The sequence below is a fragment of the Loxodonta africana genome, chromosome 4, assembly GCF_030014295.1.
Source record: "Loxodonta africana isolate mLoxAfr1 chromosome 4, mLoxAfr1.hap2, whole genome shotgun sequence".
In the NCBI taxonomy this organism is placed as follows: domain Eukaryota; kingdom Metazoa; phylum Chordata; class Mammalia; order Proboscidea; family Elephantidae; genus Loxodonta; species Loxodonta africana.
This window is the reverse complement of record NC_087345.1, coordinates 128410167-128433108: the sequence shown is the minus strand read 5'-3', so window position 1 is coordinate 128433108 and position 22942 is coordinate 128410167. Positions and strand designations below refer to the sequence as shown.

Genomic DNA, 22942 nt, shown 5'->3' with positions numbered 1-22942 from the left:
TTTTTTTCTATAGTTTCTCAAGCCTTTGTTTAATTCCTAGAGTCTTGACAAAGTTGATCTGACAATTTCTTGCCAGTGTTTTCTTCCTTTTAAAGAGGACATTGACAGAGTCCTTTACTCCACCATTCGAGAAGTCTCAATCACCGGTAGAGTTTTCCTTGTGGAAACTGTTAAGGTGATATTAAAAATTGTATTGAAATGGAAATGACCAATAATATGCAAAAGAATAAAAAATTTGAGCACTCATGTAACCAGATATTCAGATTCCTTATAAAACTACAATACTTTAGGTATTTTTATTTTGCTACAAAATAAAGCAAATAAGTAAACATATTTAACAATATAAAGACTCAAGAAACACAAGAAAATTGTACTCAAGGTTACATTTTATTACAGAAAAGGGTACTGATGACTATCAGCCAAGCAAAGAAGAACATAGAGTGAGTTCCAGGGGGTTTCCAATTGTGGAGCTTCCAGTTGAACAAATAATGTAATTGATTATAAGACTTTTGCCATCATATTATTTTCATTTCATGAAATATGAAGATACTTGAAGGACTCCAAGTTCAGGCATTTTAACTCAAAATCTTATGCTTACAAATGTATGTTTTTGAAGATCCACAACTGTCTGATAGAAGATTAGAGAAGAATAGCATAGCACAGTTGTATGTATTATTTGACGTGTCTATTAACCTGTAATGCATAAAAATACATAAGCCTGTTATATTTCATGTGATAATCCTCCATGCAACAATACTAGAAGTATGTTATAAAAATGGGTAATGACATTTCTCATAAAATATTAGTAATAATTAAATCAAAAGCAAAGACGTTTCCTAAATACAGCCAAGCACTTTGAAGGCCAGAGCACCAGGGACAAGGGTCTGGGGACCATGGTTTCAGGGCACATCTAGGTCAGTGGGCATAACAAAATGTATGAAGAAAACATTCTGCATCCCACTTTGGTGAGTGGCATCTGGAGTCTTAAATGCTTGCAAGTGGCCATCAATTGGTCTCAACCTACCTGGAGCAAAGGGAGATAAAGAACACCAAAGACACAAGGTATATATGAGCCCAAGGGACAGAAAGGGCCACATAAACCAGAGACTACATCAGCCTGAGACCAGAGGAACTAGAAGAAGCCCAACTATAATCGATGACTATCCTGAGAGGGAAGACAACAGCGAATCCCTGATGGAGCAGGAGAACAGTCAGTTGCAGACCTCAAATTCTCCTAAAAAGACCAGACTTAATGGTCTGACTGAGACCAGGGGGACCCCAGAAATCACGGTTCCCAGACCTTCTGTTAGCCCAAGACTGGAACCATTCTTGAAGGCAACTCTTCAGATGGGGAATGAACTGGGCTATAAGACAGAAAATGATACTGTTGAGGAGTGAGCTTCTTGTCTCAAGTAGACACATGAGATTATGTGGGCAGCTCCTGTCTGGAAGCAAGATGAGAATGCAGAGGGGGGCAGCAACTGGTTGAATGGACATGGGGAGCACAGGGTGCAGAGGAGGAGTGTGCTATCTCATTAGGGGGAGTCGAGCTAAGAGTACATAATAAAAATTTTTTTTTTTTTTTTTTTTTTACATAGCAAGGTGTATATACATTTTTGTATGAGAGACTGACTTTGTAAACTTTCACTTAAAGCACAATAAAAAAAAATCAGTAAAAATTATTTGGAACACCGAGTACTTCATTCTTAACTAAAATACATATAAACATTTCGTTTCATTAATTTTTAATTTCATTCACATGTCTATAATTCAATTTAGTCACATTTATTAATATTACTTATCTGAATTTTTCTTTTTTGTATTTTTCTTCTTCTATATAACATCATTCAGAAAAAACTTACTCTTTGTAGAGAGGTGAGCCATTTATCCATAACCAGGAATAATCTCTGTTTTTCCGAGAGAGCCCAATCCATGAAATAGATGATAGAAATGCTATAAACTTCTATCATAAAACAAAGAAAATTGTTTTAATAACCATTATAAAAACTTTTATTACTTTAAAACAGGCAGGTAGAGTTTTACTTCATCTTTAATTTTCAAAACAAGATATAAGTACTAGATTCTAACTCCAAAAATATATTAAGTTGAAAATCGATTTCATTTTGTCAAAAACTTTCACAAAAGTGCTTTTCATTCAAAACTATCTAAATATTAATACGTAAGAGTCTTATTCTCTTAGTTTTACTTAAAAAAGTTTAAATTCATGTAACTTAATAGCTGCCAGGGTACAATAAACTAGAATACCAAAAAAAAAAAAAAAAAAAAAAAAACCACTGAGGTGGATTCAATTCCAACTCATAGCTGGTAGGTTTGAACTGCTGGCCTTTCTGTTAGCAGTCTAGCACTTAACCACAGTGCAACAGGGATTTTAATGTGAGTGAGATTTTCACACTTTACGGAAAGTGTAAAACATTGACACCAGTAGACTTTGAAAACTTTCATTTGAATGTCAAAATAGCCAGATCAGTGAGAAAACTATACAAAGAAATAGAGTAAAAACCACTGTGGATAAATAGTATAAAATCCTAAAAATGCCCAAATTACCCACAAGTAGGCAAGAAAGGACAAGACACAAATATAAGCAGAACAACAACCTGAAAAAAAATAAAATGGCAAACTTAAGTTCTGGTTTTGATCTTGTACTGTAGTGCTGCAGGATATACCATTTGTAGGCGCTGTGTGAAGAGTACACAGAATCTCTATTATTTGTTATAACTCCGTGTGAATTTACTATTATCTCAAAATAAAATTTAAATTCTCTAAAAAGTTAGTGATATGTGCAACAGCTAATACCATTCATGTGAAATTGGGATGAAATAACCTTGAGACCGCTTCTGCAAAAGACAGGCAATCTAAGCCACACGCTATGCTGTACTTTTATAAGCCTAACTGCTAAACATTTTGGAAGACTATTTATCATCCTTTAAAACATTGTAAAGCTATATCATTAAAACATCTCCTAAGCAAAAAATACATTGATTTTGGGTTTTTGTTGTTGTTAGGTGCTGTTGAGTCAGTTTGGACTCACAGAGACAGTATTTGCAAGGGAACGGAACACTGCCCGGTTCTCACAATCGTTATGCTTGGGCCCATTGTTGCAGCCATTATATCAATGCATCTTCTTGAGGGTCTCCCTCTTTTCCATTTGTCCTCTACTTTAATAAGCATGATGTCCTTCTCCAGTGACTGATCCCTTCTGATAATATGTCCTAAGCCAAAGTATGTGAAATGAAGCCTTGTCATCCTTGACTCTAAGGACCATCCTGGCTGTACTTCTTCCAACACAGATATGTTCATTCTTCTGCCAGTCCATGGTATACTCAATATACTTTGTCAACATCCTAATTCACCCTAAATTCTTCTTTGGGCTTCCTTACCCATTACCCAGCTTTCTCGTGTATATGCGGTGATTGAAAACATCATGGCTTGGGTCAGGCACCTTAGTCCTCAAGGTGACATCTTTGCTTTTTAACACTTTAAAAAGAGGTTTTCTGCAGCAGATTTGCCTACTGCAATATGCTGTTTGATATCCTGACTGCTGCTTCCATTGATATTGCTTGTGGATCCAAGTAAAATGAAACCCTTTATAATTTCAATCTTTTCTTCATTTATCATGATGTTGGTTATTGGTCCAATTGTGAGGATTTTTGTTTTCTTTATGTTGAGGTGTAATCTGTACTGAAGGCTGTGGTTTTTGGTCTTCATCAGTAAGTGCTTCAGCCCTCTTGGCTTTAAGCAAGCAAGACTGTGTCATCTTCATATCAAAGTTTGTTAATGAGTCTTCCTCCAATCCTGATGCTGCATTCTTCTTTATATAGTCCAGCTTCTCAGGTTATTTGCTCAGTATAATGATTAAATAAGTATGGTGAAAGGGTAGAACCCTTTCCTGACATACGCCTTTCCTGATTTCAACCATGCAGCATCCCCTTGTTTTGTTTGAATGATTGCCTCTTGCTCTGTGTACAGGTTCTGCATGAGCACAACTAAGTGTTCTGAATTCCCATTCTTCACAATATTATACATAATTTGTTATGCCTTCAGTGCAGCTTGGACTTCTTCCTTCAATACCATTGGTTCTGGATCATATGCTACCTCCTGAAATAGTTGAAATGAACCACATCTTTTTGGTATAAAGACTCTGTGTATTCTTTCCATCTTCTTTCGACGCATTCTCAGTCAGTCAATATTTTGCCCACAAAATCCTTCAATGTTGCAACTTAAGACTTCAATTTTTTTTTCAGTATTTTCAAATTGAGAAATGCTGACTGTATTCTTCCCTTTTGGTTTTCTATCTCCAGGTCTTTTCACATTTCATTATAATACTTTGTCTTCTTGGGTCACCATTTGAAATTTTCTGTTCAGTTCTTTCACTTCATGATTTCTCCCTTTCCTTTAGTGAAAATTTAGGAAACTTATATTCACATAAAGGTTTGTTTCAGCACAATTTTTTCAACTTCACCCCTTTTAACTGTTTGCAGGTAGGATTTTAAACTAGAGATGTTAAACCGAAAGACTTAGAGTATCAATTTAAGTATGTCTTTGACAAGTTTATAAATTGCAGTTCTTGATTTCTGGTTGAAGATACGGAGCAATTGAAAAGTCCATATCTTTGGTCAGGAACACCTTAGGCATCAAAGTAATATTTTGGCATTTTAAAATTTAAAAGAGTTCTTTTCCAACAGATTTGTACAATGCAATATATTGTTTGATTTCTTGGCAGCCGCTTCCATGGGCATTTACAGTTGATTAAAGTAGAATGAAATCATTGATTTCTTTGCCATTTATTGTGATGTTGTTTTTTTGTTTCAGTTTTGAGGATTTTCATTTTCTTCACATTCAAGTGTAATCAATACTGAAGGCTATAGTCTTTAACATTTTTCAATATGTGTTTCAAGTCCTCTTCACTTTAGGCAAGCAAGGCTATGTCACAGGTTGTTAATGCGTCATTCTCCAATCCTGATGCTGTATTTTTTTTTCATATGGTCCAGCTTCACATATTATTTGTTCAGCATAAAGACTGTGTAAGTAATGTGAAAGGATACTACAACTCTGCCACACAACTTTTCCAACTTTGAACCACAGAGTATCCCCTTGTTCTTTTGAATGACTGCCTCTTAATCCAGTTTAGGTCCTGCATGAGCACAATTAAATGTTCTGGAATTCCTGTTCTTCATAATGTTGACCATAATTTGTTATCATCCACTCAACCAAATGTCTTTGAATAGTCAATAAAACCCAGGTAAACATCTCTCTAGTCACCTCTGCTTTTGGCAACAATTCGTCTGACATGAACAATGATATCCCTCATTCAATTCTGAATCCAGCTTAAACTTTCAGCAGTTCCCTGTCAATGTACAACTGTAATTGATTTTGTATTATCTTCAGCCAAATTTTGATAATTTTTGCATTCTGTCTGATCATTTTTCTTTGGAGTGAATATGAATATAGATCTGATAGCTAATTTATTTTTAATTGAAAGTCTATGCCATATGAACACTAATCCGATAAAAAAAGAAAAAAAGTTTCAATGGCTATGTTACTATGTGTCATGCATTGAATTGTGTCCCCAAAAAATATGTGTATCCATTTGGTTAGGTCATGATTCCCAGTGTTTTGTGGTTCTCTACCATTTTGTCATTTGATATAATTTTCCTATGTGTTGTAAATCCTATCTCTATGATATTGATAAGATGTAATTAGTAGCAGTCATGTTAAAAAGGTATGACTCAATCTACAAGATGGGTGGTGTCTTGAGCCACTCCCTTTTGAGATATAAAAGAAAGAAGCAAGCAGAGAGACAAGGGGACCTCATATCTCCAAGAAACAAGAACCAGGAGAGTAGCATGTCCTTTGGACCCAGGTTCCCTGGACTAAAAGGCTCCTCCACCAGTGGAAGATTGACAACAAGTACCTTCCTACACAGCCGACAGAGAAAGAAAGCCTTCTGCTGGAGCAGATGCCATGATTTTGGACTTGTAGCCTACTGAACTGTGAGGGAATAAATTTCTGCTTGTTAAAGCCATCTACTTGTGGTATTTCTGTTATAGCAGCCCTAATAACTAACACACTATGTAACAAAGTATTATCCAGAGCAAGGAAATTACAAGCGATAAAGAGGACCATTATATATTGATTAAGGAGTCAATTGATCAAAAAAGACGAAATAGTTTTGAAGATGTATGCACCTAACATCAAAGTTTCAAATACATAAAGCAAATCTGATAGAGTTGAAGGTAAAAAAACAAATCAGCAATTATAACTGTTCACATCAGTACTCGTCTCTCTCTATTCAGTAGAACATGGAGACAGAAAACCATTAAGTAAATAGAAGGCTGGAGCATCCCTCTCAACCATCTTAACCTAATGGACATTTATAGAACATGCCACACACAAAATAATGTACATTCTTTCCACATGCACATAGTGTATTCCCCAACATAGACCATACATTGGTCCATAAAAAAAGAAAAAAAAAAAAGATTTTAATTGAAATCATACAAAATATTTTCTTTTTATACAAAGCAATATAACCAGAAATTAATAATAAAGCAGAGTATGTGAAGAATTTAAATAACCCAAGAGGTCTATGAGAATGTCACAAAGAAATTAGGGAAAAGAAGAAAGAATAGAATGAAATGAAATGAAAACACAGCATATCAAAATTTGTGAATTGTAGTTAAAGCAGTGCCAAGAGGTAAATTTACCACATTAGATGCTTATGTTATTAAATACAAAAGGTCTGAAATAAATGATCTAACTTCAACTTCAAGAAAATAGAAAGAGATGAGAAAATTAAACTCAAATATAGCAGGAAAAATATACAAACATTATCGCACACATTAATGAAAATGAAAACTGCAAAACAGAATAAATAAATGAACCCAAATCACTTTATTGGAAAGATTAATTTAATTGATAAATCTCCAACCAGAAAGATGAATACAAACCTAGAAGGCATAAAATATATGATGACGTGAAAAGAGGGGACATAACTACAATCTTAGGATCATGAAGATTGCACCCGACCGGGCAACATTTTGTTACATGCATAAAGTCACCATTAGCTGGAGGTCACTTGATGGTAACTAACAACAGCAACATCAACAACTGTAGATATTATTGATATAAAAATGAATAGTAAAATATTATATACAGCTGTACGCTAATAATTTCTGCAATCTTGGTAAAAAGAAATTGTCGAAAGCTCTAAAGATCACTCAAAACATAAATTAATTAACAAAAGATATCTAGAAAATTTTTATCAAGGATTAGATCAAATGAAACTCTCAATTTTAGTAGGGGAAAATGGTGCAAACATGTTGAAAATATTCTGCCAAGTTTTCATTTTAAATTTAAACATACGATTCACCTATAAGCCACCAATTTCACTTGAATTTCACAAAACTGAAAATGTATGTACACACAACTTTTTGCACAAGACTCTTCATAGTAGTTTTTTTTTTTTCATAATAGAAAAATTCTGGAGACAATTCAAATATCCATAAACAGGTGACTCAATCAACAAGTTGTGGAATATATACTCACTTGTGAAGTGAAGCATTAATAGAAGAAAAACTAAGCTATGATGTTGGAAATCAGAAGGCTAAAAGTGAGCACTTATGGAATGAAGGAAATATTCGCTTGACTGGGGTGGTGTGTTTATAGATGCATACAATTGTCAAAATCTTTGAACTGTGCATGCAAAATCTGGGCAGTTGAACGCAAATCAAGTATGGCTCACTGATAAAATAACACAAAAAGAACAGATGAAATCATCACCTTGACATACACATCAGATGTTAACTAACAGTGGAATGGATAAACAAATAGTGGTATAAACATACAATTACTACTCATTAATAAAAATAATAAACTATTGAAACATGCTACAGCATGGGTGAATTTCAAAATAATAATGTTAAATGAAAGAAATAAGAAAAAAATGTATGACCCCAATATAAAAAGAATTTCTAGAAAATTCCATCTTATCAATGGTGATAGAAAGTTGATAAGTGATTGTCTATAATTGGTGATTGGTGAAGGGTGGGAGAAGGGACTACAAAGACACATAATGAAGCTTTTGAGGTTAACAGTTGTATTCATTCTCCATAAGTGATGGTTTCACAGGTATATACATATATCAAAACTTAAAACATTATATGATTTAATATATGCAGTTTATTTTATATCAAGTGTATCTCAAGAAATGATTTTAAAAGGAAGAAAAAGTAAACTTCCTTATTCTGATGGAGTTATCTTTAAAAAAAAACCCAACAGCATATATATCCAGTGATGAAATGATTAAAGCTTTTACTCTGACATAAGTAAATAAGACTATGATGTCAATATCACTTTTTTTCCTCAGTTTTAAAGTGGCAGTCTTTCAAGTATAATAAACAAAAAACAGTAAAGTAGGCATAAATTGTAACAGAAGAAACAAAAATGACACGTCATACATGATTAATTTTGTGTGTAGATATTCAAAAGGAATTTAAAGACTAATTATTAAAACTAATAAGTGTGCTCAGAAAGTGTGTTGGATACACATATCATTTGCAGAGTGATAAATCAGAAACATCAGAAAAGGATATAAAAAAGATAACTGGAGCCAAATCAAAAAAAAAAAAAAAACCTTTCAAGACTTGTACACAAAACTAGAAAAGTATTCAGAGAAAAAAAAGGAGTATAACACCAGGTTAAGATATTACATTATTAAGATGTCAATTTGCAACAATTAATCTATTGATTTAACATAACTTTTAATGGAAAACCTGGTGGCATAGTGGTTAAGTGCTATGGCTGCTAACCAAAAGGTTGGCAGTTTGAATCCGCCAGGTGCTCCTTGGAAACTCTATGGGACAGTTCTACCCTGTCATATAGGGTCGCTTTGAGTCAGGATCAACTCGACGGCAGTGGGGACAGAGCATGTGTTTTGACAATATTTACACAGATATTGAAAGGGCTAAATGTAGAAGAAGGAGTGGATAAATCTTGAAGGAAATACTACTGTGCTGAATATAAAGAATTAATAAAAAGCTTTAGTAATTTTGCCCATGTCATATTGATGCAAGGAAAAATAGAAGAGTGAAACCTAGTAGTGACCAGGAGCATATCCACATACACAAAGGTACAATTGATATACTTGATTTATGACAAAGGTGGCACAGAGGGGAATGGATAAATGGTCATTTTTACCATAAATTATGCTCACTCAATTAGATAATGATGTAGAAAAGTATAGACCTCTACCAGCACCTCAAAAATTAAATTCCAATAGATCATGCATCTGGACCAATATATAATAACTGGGCCGATAAGTAACACCATGATAAACAGATAAAAGATTAAAGTTGTCAAGGGTTTCATTTTACTTGGATCCACAATCAAAGCCCATGAAGCAGCAGTCAGGAAATCAAAGGATGCATTGCATTGGGCAAATCTCCTGCAAAAGTCGTCTTTAAAGTGTTAAAAACCAAACATGTCACTTTAAGGACTAAAGTGCACTTGACTCAAGCCATGGTGTTTTCAATTGCTGCATAAGCACGAGAAAGGTGGACAATGAACAAGGAATACCAAAGTAGAATTGATGCTTTTAAATTATGGTGTTGAAGAGGAATATGGAATATACCACAGGCTGTTAGAAGAACAAATAGATCTGTCTTGGAAGAAGTATAGCCAAATGCCCATTAGAAGCAAGGATGGCAAGACTTGGTTTCAAACAAATTTGAACATGTTGTCAGGAGGGACCAGTCCCTGGAGAGGGACATCATGCTTGGTAAAGTAGAGGGTTAGCTAAAAAGAGGAAGACCCTCAATGAGATGGATTTGCACAGTGACAGGAACAATGGACTCAAGCATAACAAATATTGTGAGGATGGCACAGGACCAGGCAGTGTTTTGTTCTGTTGTATATAGGGTCTCTATGAGTTGAACCGACTCAACGGCATTTAACAATATATCTAAATGTAATAGGTACACATTTTCAGAAAAAATTAAAAAAATAAAGATAAAATTTAAAACCTACAAATTAATTTAGTAGATTATATAAACTGAAATTTGGTTAATTACTAAAAGAACTCCAACATAAGCACTAACACTATAAATGAGAAATTGGACTATATTAATACTGATAAATTCTATTCACTAAAAAAAAATCCAACGTGGAAGTAAATATATAAGCCACAGAGAAAAATGAAACTATTATAAAGTTATAGGATCGAAAAATAAATCATAACAAAACTATGTCAAGAATATATTGGCAGGAAAAGAATGACAATCACAGAGGAAAAATAGACAAGAGACATGAATAGGCACCTCATAAAAGAAGATATTCTAGTGGTTAATAGCACATTAAAATATGTTCAATCTAATAATAATTAGGAAAATGTCTGTTAATATAATAATTTTACCATTATATAACAGTAAGAACTTCTACATGAAAATGTCTCATAGTAGTAAGTTTTGATGAGGACATGGATCTAGTGACAGGTTCAAAGACTGTTAGATAATACCTGTGTCGTATGAACTAGTAAATGGTTGGGATAATTTAAAAATATTGACATGTACATATATCTATAACCCTGCACGACCCTACAATTTCATTCCTGTGAATCCAGGTAATATGTGGACAAAAGGCTTCCAGAAAGATATTTAGAGAATAATTACTCATAATAGCTAAATAGTAGCTAAATATTTCCGTAATAACTAAATTTCTATCCACTATAGAATGGATTTTAAAATGTTTATTCATGTAAAAAAGGACCTCCAGTGGTACAAATGGTTAAGAACTTGGCTACTAATGGAAAGCCTGGAGGTTCAGTTCCACCCAGAGGCACCTCGAAAGATAGGCTTCCCAACCTATTTCTGGAAGTTACAGCTACTGAAAACTCTGAAGAGCAGTTTTACTCTGAAACACATGGGTCTCCACGAATCAGAATCAACTCCACGGCAGCTGGTTAGGTTTTTCTGTTTATTTATTTTTGGTGGGTTTACTTACATAACACAGCAGTGAAAATGAACAAACTACAACCAAGTACAACAATATGGATTAAATGCACAAACACCATATGTGAATGAAAGAAGATTCAAAAATGTATACTGTATGATTCCATCTATATAAAGTTCAAAAACTCAGGATAATGGTTTGGGAAGAAGAAGGAGAAGTGGTAAGAGCAGGCATAGGGACAGAGCTAATAGGGTGGGGAGGGAGCTGGCATTTTCTATTTCTTGACATGATTTGCAATTACATGGGTCTACTCATTTTGTGATTAATCTTCACAATTTTTATATATTTAGGTTTATTAATTTAGGAAAAAATTTATAGAAGCATTGTTTTTCATAAATAGCAAGAAATGGAAAAAACAAATGTACATTCATGGTATAAAACATAAATGAATATTGTCAAGTCAAACAATGGAGTGCTACATAGCCTTGAAAATAGAGCACAATTTTGGACCAATTGGTCTTAAGAGAAACGCAATCAGAATGCTTCTTAGAAGCAAGAATAGTGAGACTTTGGCTTGCTTACTTCTGATACGTCATCAGGAAAGACCAATCACTAGCAAAGGACATCTCATTTGGTAAAGTAGAAGGCCAATGAAAATTAGAAAAAATATTCAATGAGATGAATGGGCGACAATAGACTCAAACCCACCAATGGTCATTAAGATGGCACAGGACAAGACAACGTTTTGTTTTGTTCTACGTAAGGTCTGCATGGATCAGAGCCAATTCAAGGGCAACTAACAGTAACATTGACAAAAACATAGATGAATCCTAAAAACACAATATCAATTGAAATACGTAAGACACTAAACACTTCGTATAGTATAATTCTATTTACATTAGTTTGCAAAGCAGGCAAATCTTTATTCTTTAAGATGCATAGGTAACATAAGGCATGTCAGTAATGTTTCTTGATAAATACTTGTTATTGACTCAAATATATTTTATATACATTTCTTTTTGTATGCTATACCTTTAATAAAATATTTCAAATATTTGAAATCTTACCATTTCTTCTTCATTATCTATATAAATCAGATTAGATTTTTTAGAAGCACAGGCCATCTGACTCTCCGTCCAGTTTTTTTTATCACTGCTAATATAGTAGCAATTGTTGGAATAGGATAACCAGTCCTCTGGACAATGGCCACAATGAGATGCTGAAAAAAGAATATGAATTACTATCCAGAAACAATTTGAATTAAAAAAAAAAATTAGTTGACATATTTGCATAGGCATAAGCACATATCTACATAACCTATAGATGCCATCTCATTCACTTACATACACATACACATATGAAAAAACACGCACACACACAGAAAGCGTCAGCCTCCCATCCTCTAATTTATGTACCATTAAAAACCAAAAAAATGAAATATCTATCCTATACATGTCCTGAAAATCACTGAACAAAACTACTTTATTAGAATAGTAAAGTTATTTATTTCTTATCACATTATGCTGTTGTGGTTGTTAGGTGCTATCAAGTCGATTTTCAGCTCATAACAACCCTATGAGACACAGTAGAACTTTCTCACAGGGATTTTCTATGCGAAGCCCTGGTGGTACAGTGGTTAAGAGCTCATCTGCTAACCAAAAGGTCCGCAGTTCAAATTCACCAGCCACTCCTTGGAAACTCTATGGGGCAGTTCTACTCTGTCCTATAGGGTAACTATGAGATGGAATTCACTCGACCACAATGGGGTTTTTTGGTTTGGTTTAATCTTTATAGAAGCAGAAGGAAATTTGAGGCAATTGTTAAAAGAAGGGTATAGTGATCTTTAAACAATATTTCTTCTAATTTTTGAACAAAAAGGATTTCCTCACATGACCTTTGTATATGAAAATTTATTGGTATATTTTTTAAGGTTTAAAAAAATCTGTTATTACTTCATCATGAGCTAAAATAGAGACAAAATATAATCTCAAAATATCAGCCCTGGTGGTGCAGTGTTTGAGAGCTTGGCTGCTAACTGAAAGGCCAGCAGTTCAAATTCACCAGCCACTCCCTGGGAACCCTATGCGGGCAGTTCTACTCTGTCCTGTGGGGTCCCTATGAGTCGGACTCAATTCAACAACAACAGGTTTCCTTTTGGTTTATATCAGAACTTTTAAAATTATTACTTACCTTTCTGGGTTCCGTTCACTTCCAGAATTCCAATAGCTAGAAAGGCTGCAGTAATTATTAAAGGGATTAATATTTCTGTAATAAATGATAATAATCTTAGTATCCTAGTTTGAAATGTGGATATCATTTAAAATAATAATAATGTATATTAAAATTATTTTATCAACAAAAATTAATAAAGTTATGAAGGTTTTTGGAAAAAATATTTGGACAGCCTAGTGGAGAAATTTCACCACCTCTTACACTATTTGATTTAACTACCTGAAAATATTAATTTGTATGACTCAACAAGTATTTCCAGCCTATCAATGTAAGTCTTTGAGATGTGACCAAAACACACACCTGTATATATATACACATGCACATATTCGGAAACCCTGGTAGTGTAGTGGTTAAGTGCTACGGCTGCTAACCAAAGGGTCGGCAGTTCGAATCTGCCAGGCGCTCCTTGGAAACTCTATCGGGCAGTTCTACTCCATTCTATAGGGTCGCTATGAGTCTGAATCAACTCGAGGGCACTGGTTTTTTTTTTTTTAAAAAACGTATTTAGAATACACACATTTAGAATTAAAAACATATAGTCTCTACAACCATTCTGTTATTCATGCATTTGAAAAATTCAGAGTAACTTTTCCACATTTAGTTCACATTGATGAAGCATTATTTACTAAGACTTAAAAGCTTGGCAAGTATATCACATAAATGCATATGTTAAAATGAGAGTTCTATTCCGTAATATTATGAAATACACAGAGGCACTTTCAAACCTTTAAAGGGAATATTCCCTTATAAAATTTTAAAAAGTTAAAAGGAGTGACAGCTATGACTGCCACAGTTATTACACTGGCCATCAGGTCAGTGCAGATGATTCCCAGGATCCCAGCAATGAGCTTCCCTGGAGGAAATGGGAGACATACAGAGAGAGAAATGGAAACACTGAGAAAGGACAGATGGAGCCAAAGTTTAGAATGTTTATATACAAGAGAACCCACGTGCACAGGGAATCATATACATAAACACTGGGCATGGAACCCACATTCTCCATTGTAATTTTTCTCTCAGAATATACCGTTGCATTTTCAGTGAGATAATAGTCCATGAGTTGTTAATCAAAAGTTAGAGATTTTGACACTGCCTGAATAGAATTAATCTTCAGATTTCATGGTAGAATACGATTATCTGTATTTCAGGTTGGACACTCACAAATGAAAAATAGGGAGCCTACCCCCTTCATCTGACTAACCTTGCTCCATGTCTTCATCTTCACTCTTTCCCCACATCTCTGCACTAGAACTACACATCCTAGTGCAGGTATATTGAGAACTGATTAAATGATTTACCCTTGCAGTGGAAACTCTTGTCCTTTTTCTGAAGATCCTGGGAAGCACTATGAAGGTTTAATTCCACAAAAGTTATCTCCTGCTCAGTGATTGAAATGGAGCTATCAGCGTCCTTGGGTTTGATTTGCTGCCTTTTTTGGGTTCTTGGCCAGATTCAGTCTTGAGTAAGTTACTGTTTGATTATTCATCTCTGCAGCTGAGGGATGTCAAGGTCTGTGCTCTATGAGAAACTGTGTTTAGGGAGGGACTATGTGCTGAATATATGGCAAGATCAAACTAGGTGGAGAGGGAGGGTAAGTATCAGTGCTCACTTTGCAGCCAGGAACCTAAAGTTTTGGTTCTAATTTATTTAATGCCTTACAAAAATGTCTCATGGTAGAATAAGTCGAACTGCTGACATTGTGGTTAGCAGCCATAACTCTTAACCATGGTTTCCATTGAAGAATAAAGAAGTTCATAAATAAGAATATCCTTACTTATTAAAAGTCATATTCCACAGAAATATTTTAAACAATTACAATACCTGGGTTAAAAATTAAATTATTGATCTGTTAAAAAAAATGATGCATCACTTTATGACAATTTTGTAATACAATAATGGTGAAAGACAGAGTGCTCCAAAGAAGTGAGAATTGCAAAGTTAGCACATATAAGAATTTATTGAGCTCAATTACATTCGTTTAGTGACTTATGTTTATTTATTAGAAGGAGATGAAGTGCTATTACGTGATGTCTTTCTTATTAACGAATGGTGGAGAGTTCTGAGATATCACTGCATATTTAAGGAAATATATGTCAGAATAACTACATGACACAATGAACTCATCAACAACCTCAAGAATATTGGAAACACCATTTTAAACAACTTAAAAAATATATTTCTTACACAAAAATTATTGGCAATTGATTGAATTGCCAAAATATGAGACCACAAATTGATAAATAAAAGTGCATACTGTTTATGGCAGAACACAGTTGGTTCAAGCTTCAATAAAAGATCATATGGTTGTCACAGTCCGTATGGGTTCCTTCACTTGTGTAATTGCTATAATTCAGTAATGTATCTTAATAATTTCCCCATTGGACTCTGGAGTCAGCAAGATCAAGAATTGAATTCTCATTTTGAAACTTACAATGTGTGACCGTTATTAAGGTAGTTAATGTCTAGTAATTTAACGTTCTAATCTAAAATGGGAATACTAATACATAAAATGTAGTGCATATAACTATATAACTCTCAACCTAGCAATTGTTCAGCTCTGAATAGGTAATGAATGTTTGGATTATTATTTTAGCTGCAGTTTCTTGTTATTGCTCCTGATTCATATCAGGTAGAAATTCCAAAAGTAACTCATTAGACAGCATTCTCTTATAACAGTGCGGGTTTTTTTCCAGCGTTTTTTTCAATTAATTGAAGTCTTTTGATATTTATTACTATCTTTAGATTAGGATTTCATGGAAGCTACAGCATCCTTTTCTAAAAAAAGTAAAGCTGTGTGTATATAATCTAAGTAAGTGAAAGAGGAATTATGTTTGGCCTTGCATCATCCAATTAATATGTTTTTTTTTTTTTTTAAGAAGCTAGCTGTAAACACTGGGCTAAACATAAAATATTACCCTATTATATACAAAGACACTCGTTGAACCAATTATAAAATCCAAAATTAATTGTTCTTTGTCATGATGCTTAGGGGATTTCACTTTAAATTATATTGATTAACAAACTTAAATGTGTGTGTGTGTGTGTACACTTTACTAATTCTCAACCTGTAATAATCTGAATAAATTAAGAAATTCTCCAACATATTTCATATTTGGCTTACTTTATACTCTGACTCCTATGTTCTACAGAGATTCTATTGTACATTAATAGAACCTCAGTGAATCATGCACAGCAATTATGACCTCCCACTAAATGAGATGGGCTAGAAGACAGAGAGGAGAGCAGTGGTACATACTTTCTCTCCATCAGAAAGTCATGCATCCTTTGGTGGGAAGGTCTCCTTAATGTCCTACAGGGGCCAATATGGCTAGAGAGTAGAAGGGGAAATCTAAAGACATAAATCGCATAAAAGCACAAAGAATATCTGTACTCTTCACAGACTCTCCTGTGAGGGCTCAGAGTGAGGCAAGAGACGAAAAGGTAGATGGCTCATCAATGTGTTATTTAATGTTTGAGCAGGAAATTCTCACACTTGGGCTATTTTGAAGTCATTTTATCTCATCACACACCTCTAGAACATAAGAGATGTTGAGCTCCTATTGAAAGGACAAAGTAGATCTTTAAATATGTCATGTAGATTGTCCCTTTTAAAGTGCTTTTGATCAATCATTCTCATCTTCTATAGGATTTTGTATTTAGAGGATTTGACCACACATGCAATTAGATTGTTTCCATTGAACCACAAACTATTAAAACTGATGCCATGTTAACACTATCTTAGATGTCTAAGTCCATCTTTGAGAATAAATGGCAAAACTGGGGTATTGCATTCTTCTTTTCTACATATTACATCCAGAGGCACCTCAGAAGACAGGCCTGGCAATCTGCTTCTGAACGGTTGCAGCCTTGAAAACTCCATGGAGCAATTCTACTCTGAAACCACAGGGTCACCATGAGTCAGAATTAACTTGATGGCAACTATATTATCATAAACTAGATTAATAATCTTATATGCCTTTATGTGTATGTGCATGTATGTTTTTATATGTATTAGAAATGAATTTATTTGTATTTATTATATTTTGTTTTATTTTCAAAAACTATATAATCTCCTCTCTTCCTATTACACACATTGTCTCATTAAAAAGAAGAAAGTGTTCCCCATCGATACCAAATAATGTAAAGTTCACTACTCTTTTCTTTTTAAACTGAAGTTAGTATGTTTACTATTCCTCAGACGTTCACTTTTGGTGTCTTCAGTTAAATGATGTTATCTATCTTGTCCTTTGGTATATGTACTACTGTGGGTTGATTCTTTGGGCATTTGCACTTAACAAAATCTATGCTCATAAACTATAATGTCATGATAAAAATTACTCAAAATTATGGAAGTAATTGAATATATTTTGTATGATGTAAATGTGTGTATGTATGTCTATCAAAAGATAGATGTCTGTGACTACTTATGATAATGGCAGAACTCGGTGTCCAAAGAGGAGTTCTGGATTTCACAAACAGTTAACACTAAGCTACTAGACAAATGGTTGGCAGTTCGAATCCATTCAGAGTTGCCAAGGAAGACTGGCCAGGTGATCTACTTCTGAAAGGTTGCAGTAATGAAAACCCCGTAGGGCTCGCGTGAGGTCGCCTTGCGTTGGAATCAACTGTCAGGCAACTAATAACAACAAATATCCAACAGGAGATGGCTAAATTAGAATTCAGGTCCAAGTAAAAATGTCTTTCTAATACAATCATAAAGTCATGTTCAACAATTATTTTAAAAGAGGTATCTAATTACAATTAACTCTCATAGAAGGATTTAAACCAGACACTTAACAACACTTACGCGTACACGGACACAATACATACAAGTACAGGATTCACAGAATTTTAAAGTCCACGTAGAACTTTTCCCAAAATACACTGTATATTCATATTTCAAAGAATACAAATATTAAAATATATAGAATAGTGTTGTTGATGCAGTAGTCCCTACCCAATTTAACAGGTTGGAACTTGAAATGTGACACTCGAATTTAAATTTAAACCAATTAAAACAGATGAAATTTAAAATTCCATTCCTCTTTTGCAAAACTATATTTCAACCACAGATTTAGAACTTTTCCAGCATCACAACAAATTCTCTAACCACAGTGTACTTAAAATAGAAATCAACTATAAAATTTTGAAAATCCTTACATGATTGTTCATTCAACTATATCTTATAAATTACATATGGGTCAAAAGAGTGATCACAGTACATATTCGTAATTTTTACATGAATAATAAAAAATTAACATATCAAAATTGTCTTATAAAATTGGTTGCCATATATATACATTAGAAGAAAAGAAAGCATAAAGTCAATTGCCTTAGCACGCATCCAAAAAGATAGAAATTGAAAAGCAAATTATATCAAAATGCAGTAGATGGAAGAAAATAATAAAAAATGGAAATAAATGACAAAGTACAAAAACTACAACACAGAAGCTCAACAAGGCAATTTTTTTCATTGAAAAGACATTAAAATTGATAAATCATGGATAAGACTGTCCAGGAAAAAAAGTGGAGAAAGGACAAATTTACATATCTGGAATAAAAATGGGAACACCATTTTGTTTCTTAGAGATACTAAATAGATAAGAAAATATTATAAGTATATTTTAATGTCTGTATGAAATACAGAATCCTGAGAAAATGAAAATTACCAAAATGAAGTATGAAAAATAGAAAATTGAAAAATCCTACATATATTAAAGGCTTTTCCTGGGTAGTGTAAAAGGTTAAGCACTAGACTACTAGCCAAAAGATTGGAGGTTCAAACTCACCCAGAGATGCTGCTCCTTGGAAATCCTATGTGGCAGTTCTACTCTGTTCTACAGAGTCACTACGAGTCAGAATTGACTAGACGACAATGGGTTTAGTTTTTGGTTTCGGTATTACCTATGAGGAGCCCTGGCAACACAGTGGTTGAGAGCCCAGATGTTAACCAAAAGGTCAGCAGTGCAAATCCACCAGCCTCTCCTTAGAAACCCTATGGGGCAGTTATACTCTGTACTTTAGGGTCACTGTATATTAAGAGCAACAGGGTTGACTTTTTATTAGGTATGAAGTGATATCTTCTTTTGGTTTGGATTTGCATTTCTCTGATAATTAATGATGCTTAACATCTTTTCATGTACTAATTAGCCATTTATATATCTTTTTTGAAAAATGTCTATTCAAAACCCATATTTACATTGAGTTATTAGTCTTCTATTATTGAGTTTTTATAGTCTGGATACAATTTCCTTATCATTTTCCTGATTTGAAAATATTTTATCTCATCTTGTCAGTTGTCTTTTCAGTTCTACAAGTATTCTTGAAGCAATAAAGCAATAATTTTGATGAAATTCAATTTATTTTTTCTTTTAGCATTTAAGCTTCTTATGTAATATCTAAGAAATCAGTTCCCAACATAGTCACAAAGATTTAATTCTATATTTTCTTCTAATAAATTCTATATTAATTCTAAAAGGTTTTTATAATTAGAACTATATGTAGATCTGTTGTATATTTTGAGAAAAATTTTGTCCTTGGTGAGCTTTCTTTCAGCATAGCAAAACAGAAAACTGGTAAGGGAAGTCTGGGGGAGAGGTAAGTGGATCTATCTCTTCCCTGATTATGCAGAAAACATGAATATATTTATGTCCAATGTTAATGATCACCAACGGTGACATCGGCAGAAGAAAATTTTAATAATACCATGAATAGGATAATATGTTGTATGGATGCCAGTCAGCCTCTTTCTCCAGCCACTCCTATCATTGCCTAATTTAGCTCATGAACTAAGTGGCCATGGTGACAAAGATGGAGCTTATGCATGGGCTTAGCAACATGCACTTCCACTTATCAAGGCCAACTTGGTTATAGCCACGGCTGAGTGCCCAATCTGACAGCAGCAGAGACCAACACTAAGTCCTTATTATGGCACTATTCACTGAGGTAACTAGCCAGCAGCCTGGTGGCAGTTTGCTTACATTGGACTGCTTCCATCATGAAAAGGGCAGCATTTTGTTGTAACTGGAATAGACACTTGCTATGGATATGACTTTTCCTTCCCAGCATGCAATACTTCTGTGGACACACAGAATGCCTTATCCACCAACATGGTATCCCACACAGAATTGCCTTAGATCAAGAGACTCACTTCACAGAAAATGAAGTGCAGCAATGGGCCCATGCACATGGAATTCACTGCTCTTACCATGTTCCCCATCATCCTGAAGCAGCTGGCTTGAATGAAAGATGGAATGGCCTTTTAAAGACACAATTACAGTGCCAGCTAGGTGGCAATACCTTAACAAGGTTGGGAAAATGTTCTCCAGGAGGCTGTATAAGCTCTAAATCAGTGTACGATATATGGTGCTGTGTCTCCCATAGCCAGGATTCATGGGTCCAGGAATCAAGGAATGAAAATGGGAATGGCACCACTCACTATTACCCCTAGTGACCCACACGTAAAATTTTTGCTTCTCTCCCTGTGACCCTATGCTCCCTGGGTCTAGTGGTATTAGTTACAAAGGCAGAAATGTTCCCATCAGAAGACACACCACTGATTCCATTGAACTGGAAGTTAAGCATGCCACCCGGCCACTTTGGGCTCCTCATGCCTCTGGATTAGCAGGCAAAGAAGGGAGTTACTGTATTGGCAGGTGTGATTGATCCTGGTTACCAATAAGAAATTGATTGATACCACAAAAAGGAGATAAAGAAGAATGTGTCCGAAATACAGGCAATCTCTTAGGATGTCTCTTAGTGCTTCAATGACATGTGATTAAAGTCAGTGCAAACCAACATGAGTACTAATGTCCCAGACTCTTCAGGAGTGAAGGTTTGGGTCACCCTAAAAGGCAAAGTATCATGACCAACTGAGGTGCTTGTTGAGGATAAAGGGAATACAAAATGGCTGGTGGTAGAAGGTAGTTCTAAATGCCATTTACGACCATGTGAACTGGTTGCAGAAATGGGGAGTGTAGTTGCTGAGTATACCTTCCTAATATAAATGAGGCAAATAATTTGTTTTCTCATTTATAAAATATAAAATATAAATATGACTAGAGTGTTTTCAGTTGTACACATATTAGTTGTATCATATCAGGAAAAAGTATGACTTTGTAATTGTCTTCATTTAAGATTCTGTATGATTTAAGGTTTTCCACCTCCAGCTCTTGGCACATGTCTTTATACTACTTTACTTTATCTTCTCGAGAGGCCCTTTGAAATCTTCAATTCAGTTCTTTTATTTCATCAATTCTTCCTTTTGCTTTAGCTGCTCAGCATTGGAGAGCAAGTTTCAGAGTCTCCTCTGACATTCATCTTGCTCTTTTCTTTCTTTCCTGTCTTTTCAATGATCTCTTGCTTTCTTCATGTATGATGTGCTTGATGTCATTCCACAACTCATCTGGTCCTTGGTCACTAGTATTCAATGCGACAAATCTATTCTTAAGATGGTCTCTAAATTCAAGTGGTATGTACTCAAGGTCATATTTTGGCTCTCGTGCACATGCTCTGATTTTCTTCAGTTTCAGCTTGCACTTACAAATGAGCAATTGATGGTCTGTTCTGCAGTCGGCCCCTGGCCTTGTTCTGACTGATGATATTGAGCTTTTCCATAGTCTCTTTCCACAGATGTACTCAATTTGATTTCTGTGTGTTCCATCTGGAGAGGTCCATGTGTATAGTTACCTTTTACGTTGGTGAAAGAAGGCATTTGCAATGAAGTTGTTGGTCTTGCAAAATTCTACCATTCAATCTCTGGCATTGTTTCTATCTCCAAGGCCATATTTTCCAACTACTGATCCTTCTTCTTTGTTTCCAACTTTTGCATTCCAATCACCAGTAATTATCAATGCATCTTAATTGCATATTCAGTCAATTTCAGACTGCAGCAGCTAATAAAAGTCTTCTATTTCTTCATCTTTGGCCTTAGTGGTTCGTGCGTAAATTTGAATAATAGTCGTATGAACTGGTCTTCCTTGTAGGCGTATGGATATTATCCTATCACTGACAGCGTTGTACTTCAGGATAGATCTTGAAAAGTTCAAAGAAAAGTATTATAACGACATCTGCAAAGAGCTGGAGATGGAAAACCAAAGGGAAGAACATGCTCCGTGTTTCTCAAGCTGAAAGGACTGAAGAAAAAATTCAAGCCTCGAGTTGCAATAGTGAAGGATTCCATGGGGAAAATATTAAATGATGCAGGAAACATCAAAAGAAGATGGAAGGAATACACAGAGTCATTCTACCAAAAAGAATTAGTCAATGTGCAACCATTTGAAGAGGCGGCATATGATCAGGAAATAATAGTACCGAAGTTAGAAATCCTAGCTGCTCCGAAGGCATTGGCAAAAAACATGGCTCCAGGAACTGATGGAATATCAATTGAGTTGTTTCAACAAACAGCTGCAGCACTGGAGACGCTCACTCGTCTACACCAAGAAATATGGAAGACATCTTCCTGGCCAACTTACTGGAAGAGATCCATATTTGTGCCTATTCCCAAGAAAGGTGATCCAACAGAATTTGGAAATTATAGAACAATATCATTAATATCACACACAAGCAAAATTTTGGTGAAGATCTTTCAAAAACGGCTGAAACAGTACATTGGCAGGGAACTGAAAGAATTTCAGGCTGGTTTCAGAAGAAGACATGGAACCAAGGATATCATTGCTGATGTCAGATGGGTCCTGCCTGAAAGCAGAGAATATCAGAAGGATGTTTACTTGTGTTTTATTGACTA

At 34.6% G+C, this 22942-nt stretch overlaps 2 protein-coding genes across 2 annotated transcripts in view; both read right to left on the bottom strand.

Annotated features, from left to right (window-relative positions):
- Window positions 1-344: 344 nt before the first annotated feature.
- LOC100670873 (NKG2-A/NKG2-B type II integral membrane protein-like) lies at window positions 345-18459 on the bottom strand. Its single transcript, XM_064284575.1, is given in 7 exon segments — window positions 345-693; window positions 1863-1963; window positions 12033-12184; window position 13399; window positions 13974-14068; window positions 14496-14631; window positions 14633-18459. Coding segments are annotated over 7 exon segments (654 nt in total). The 5' UTR covers window positions 14684-18459; the 3' UTR covers window positions 345-575.
- A 1235-nt stretch (window positions 18460-19694) lies between these two features.
- Window positions 19695-22942, bottom strand: part of LOC100653615 (NKG2-C type II integral membrane protein-like) — a 75829-nt gene continuing 72581 nt past the window's right edge. The window contains exon 9 of the transcript XR_010321898.1: window positions 19695-22893. The gene's annotated coding sequence lies outside the window, so the exon portion shown is untranslated. The remainder of the gene's footprint in view (window positions 22894-22942) is intronic.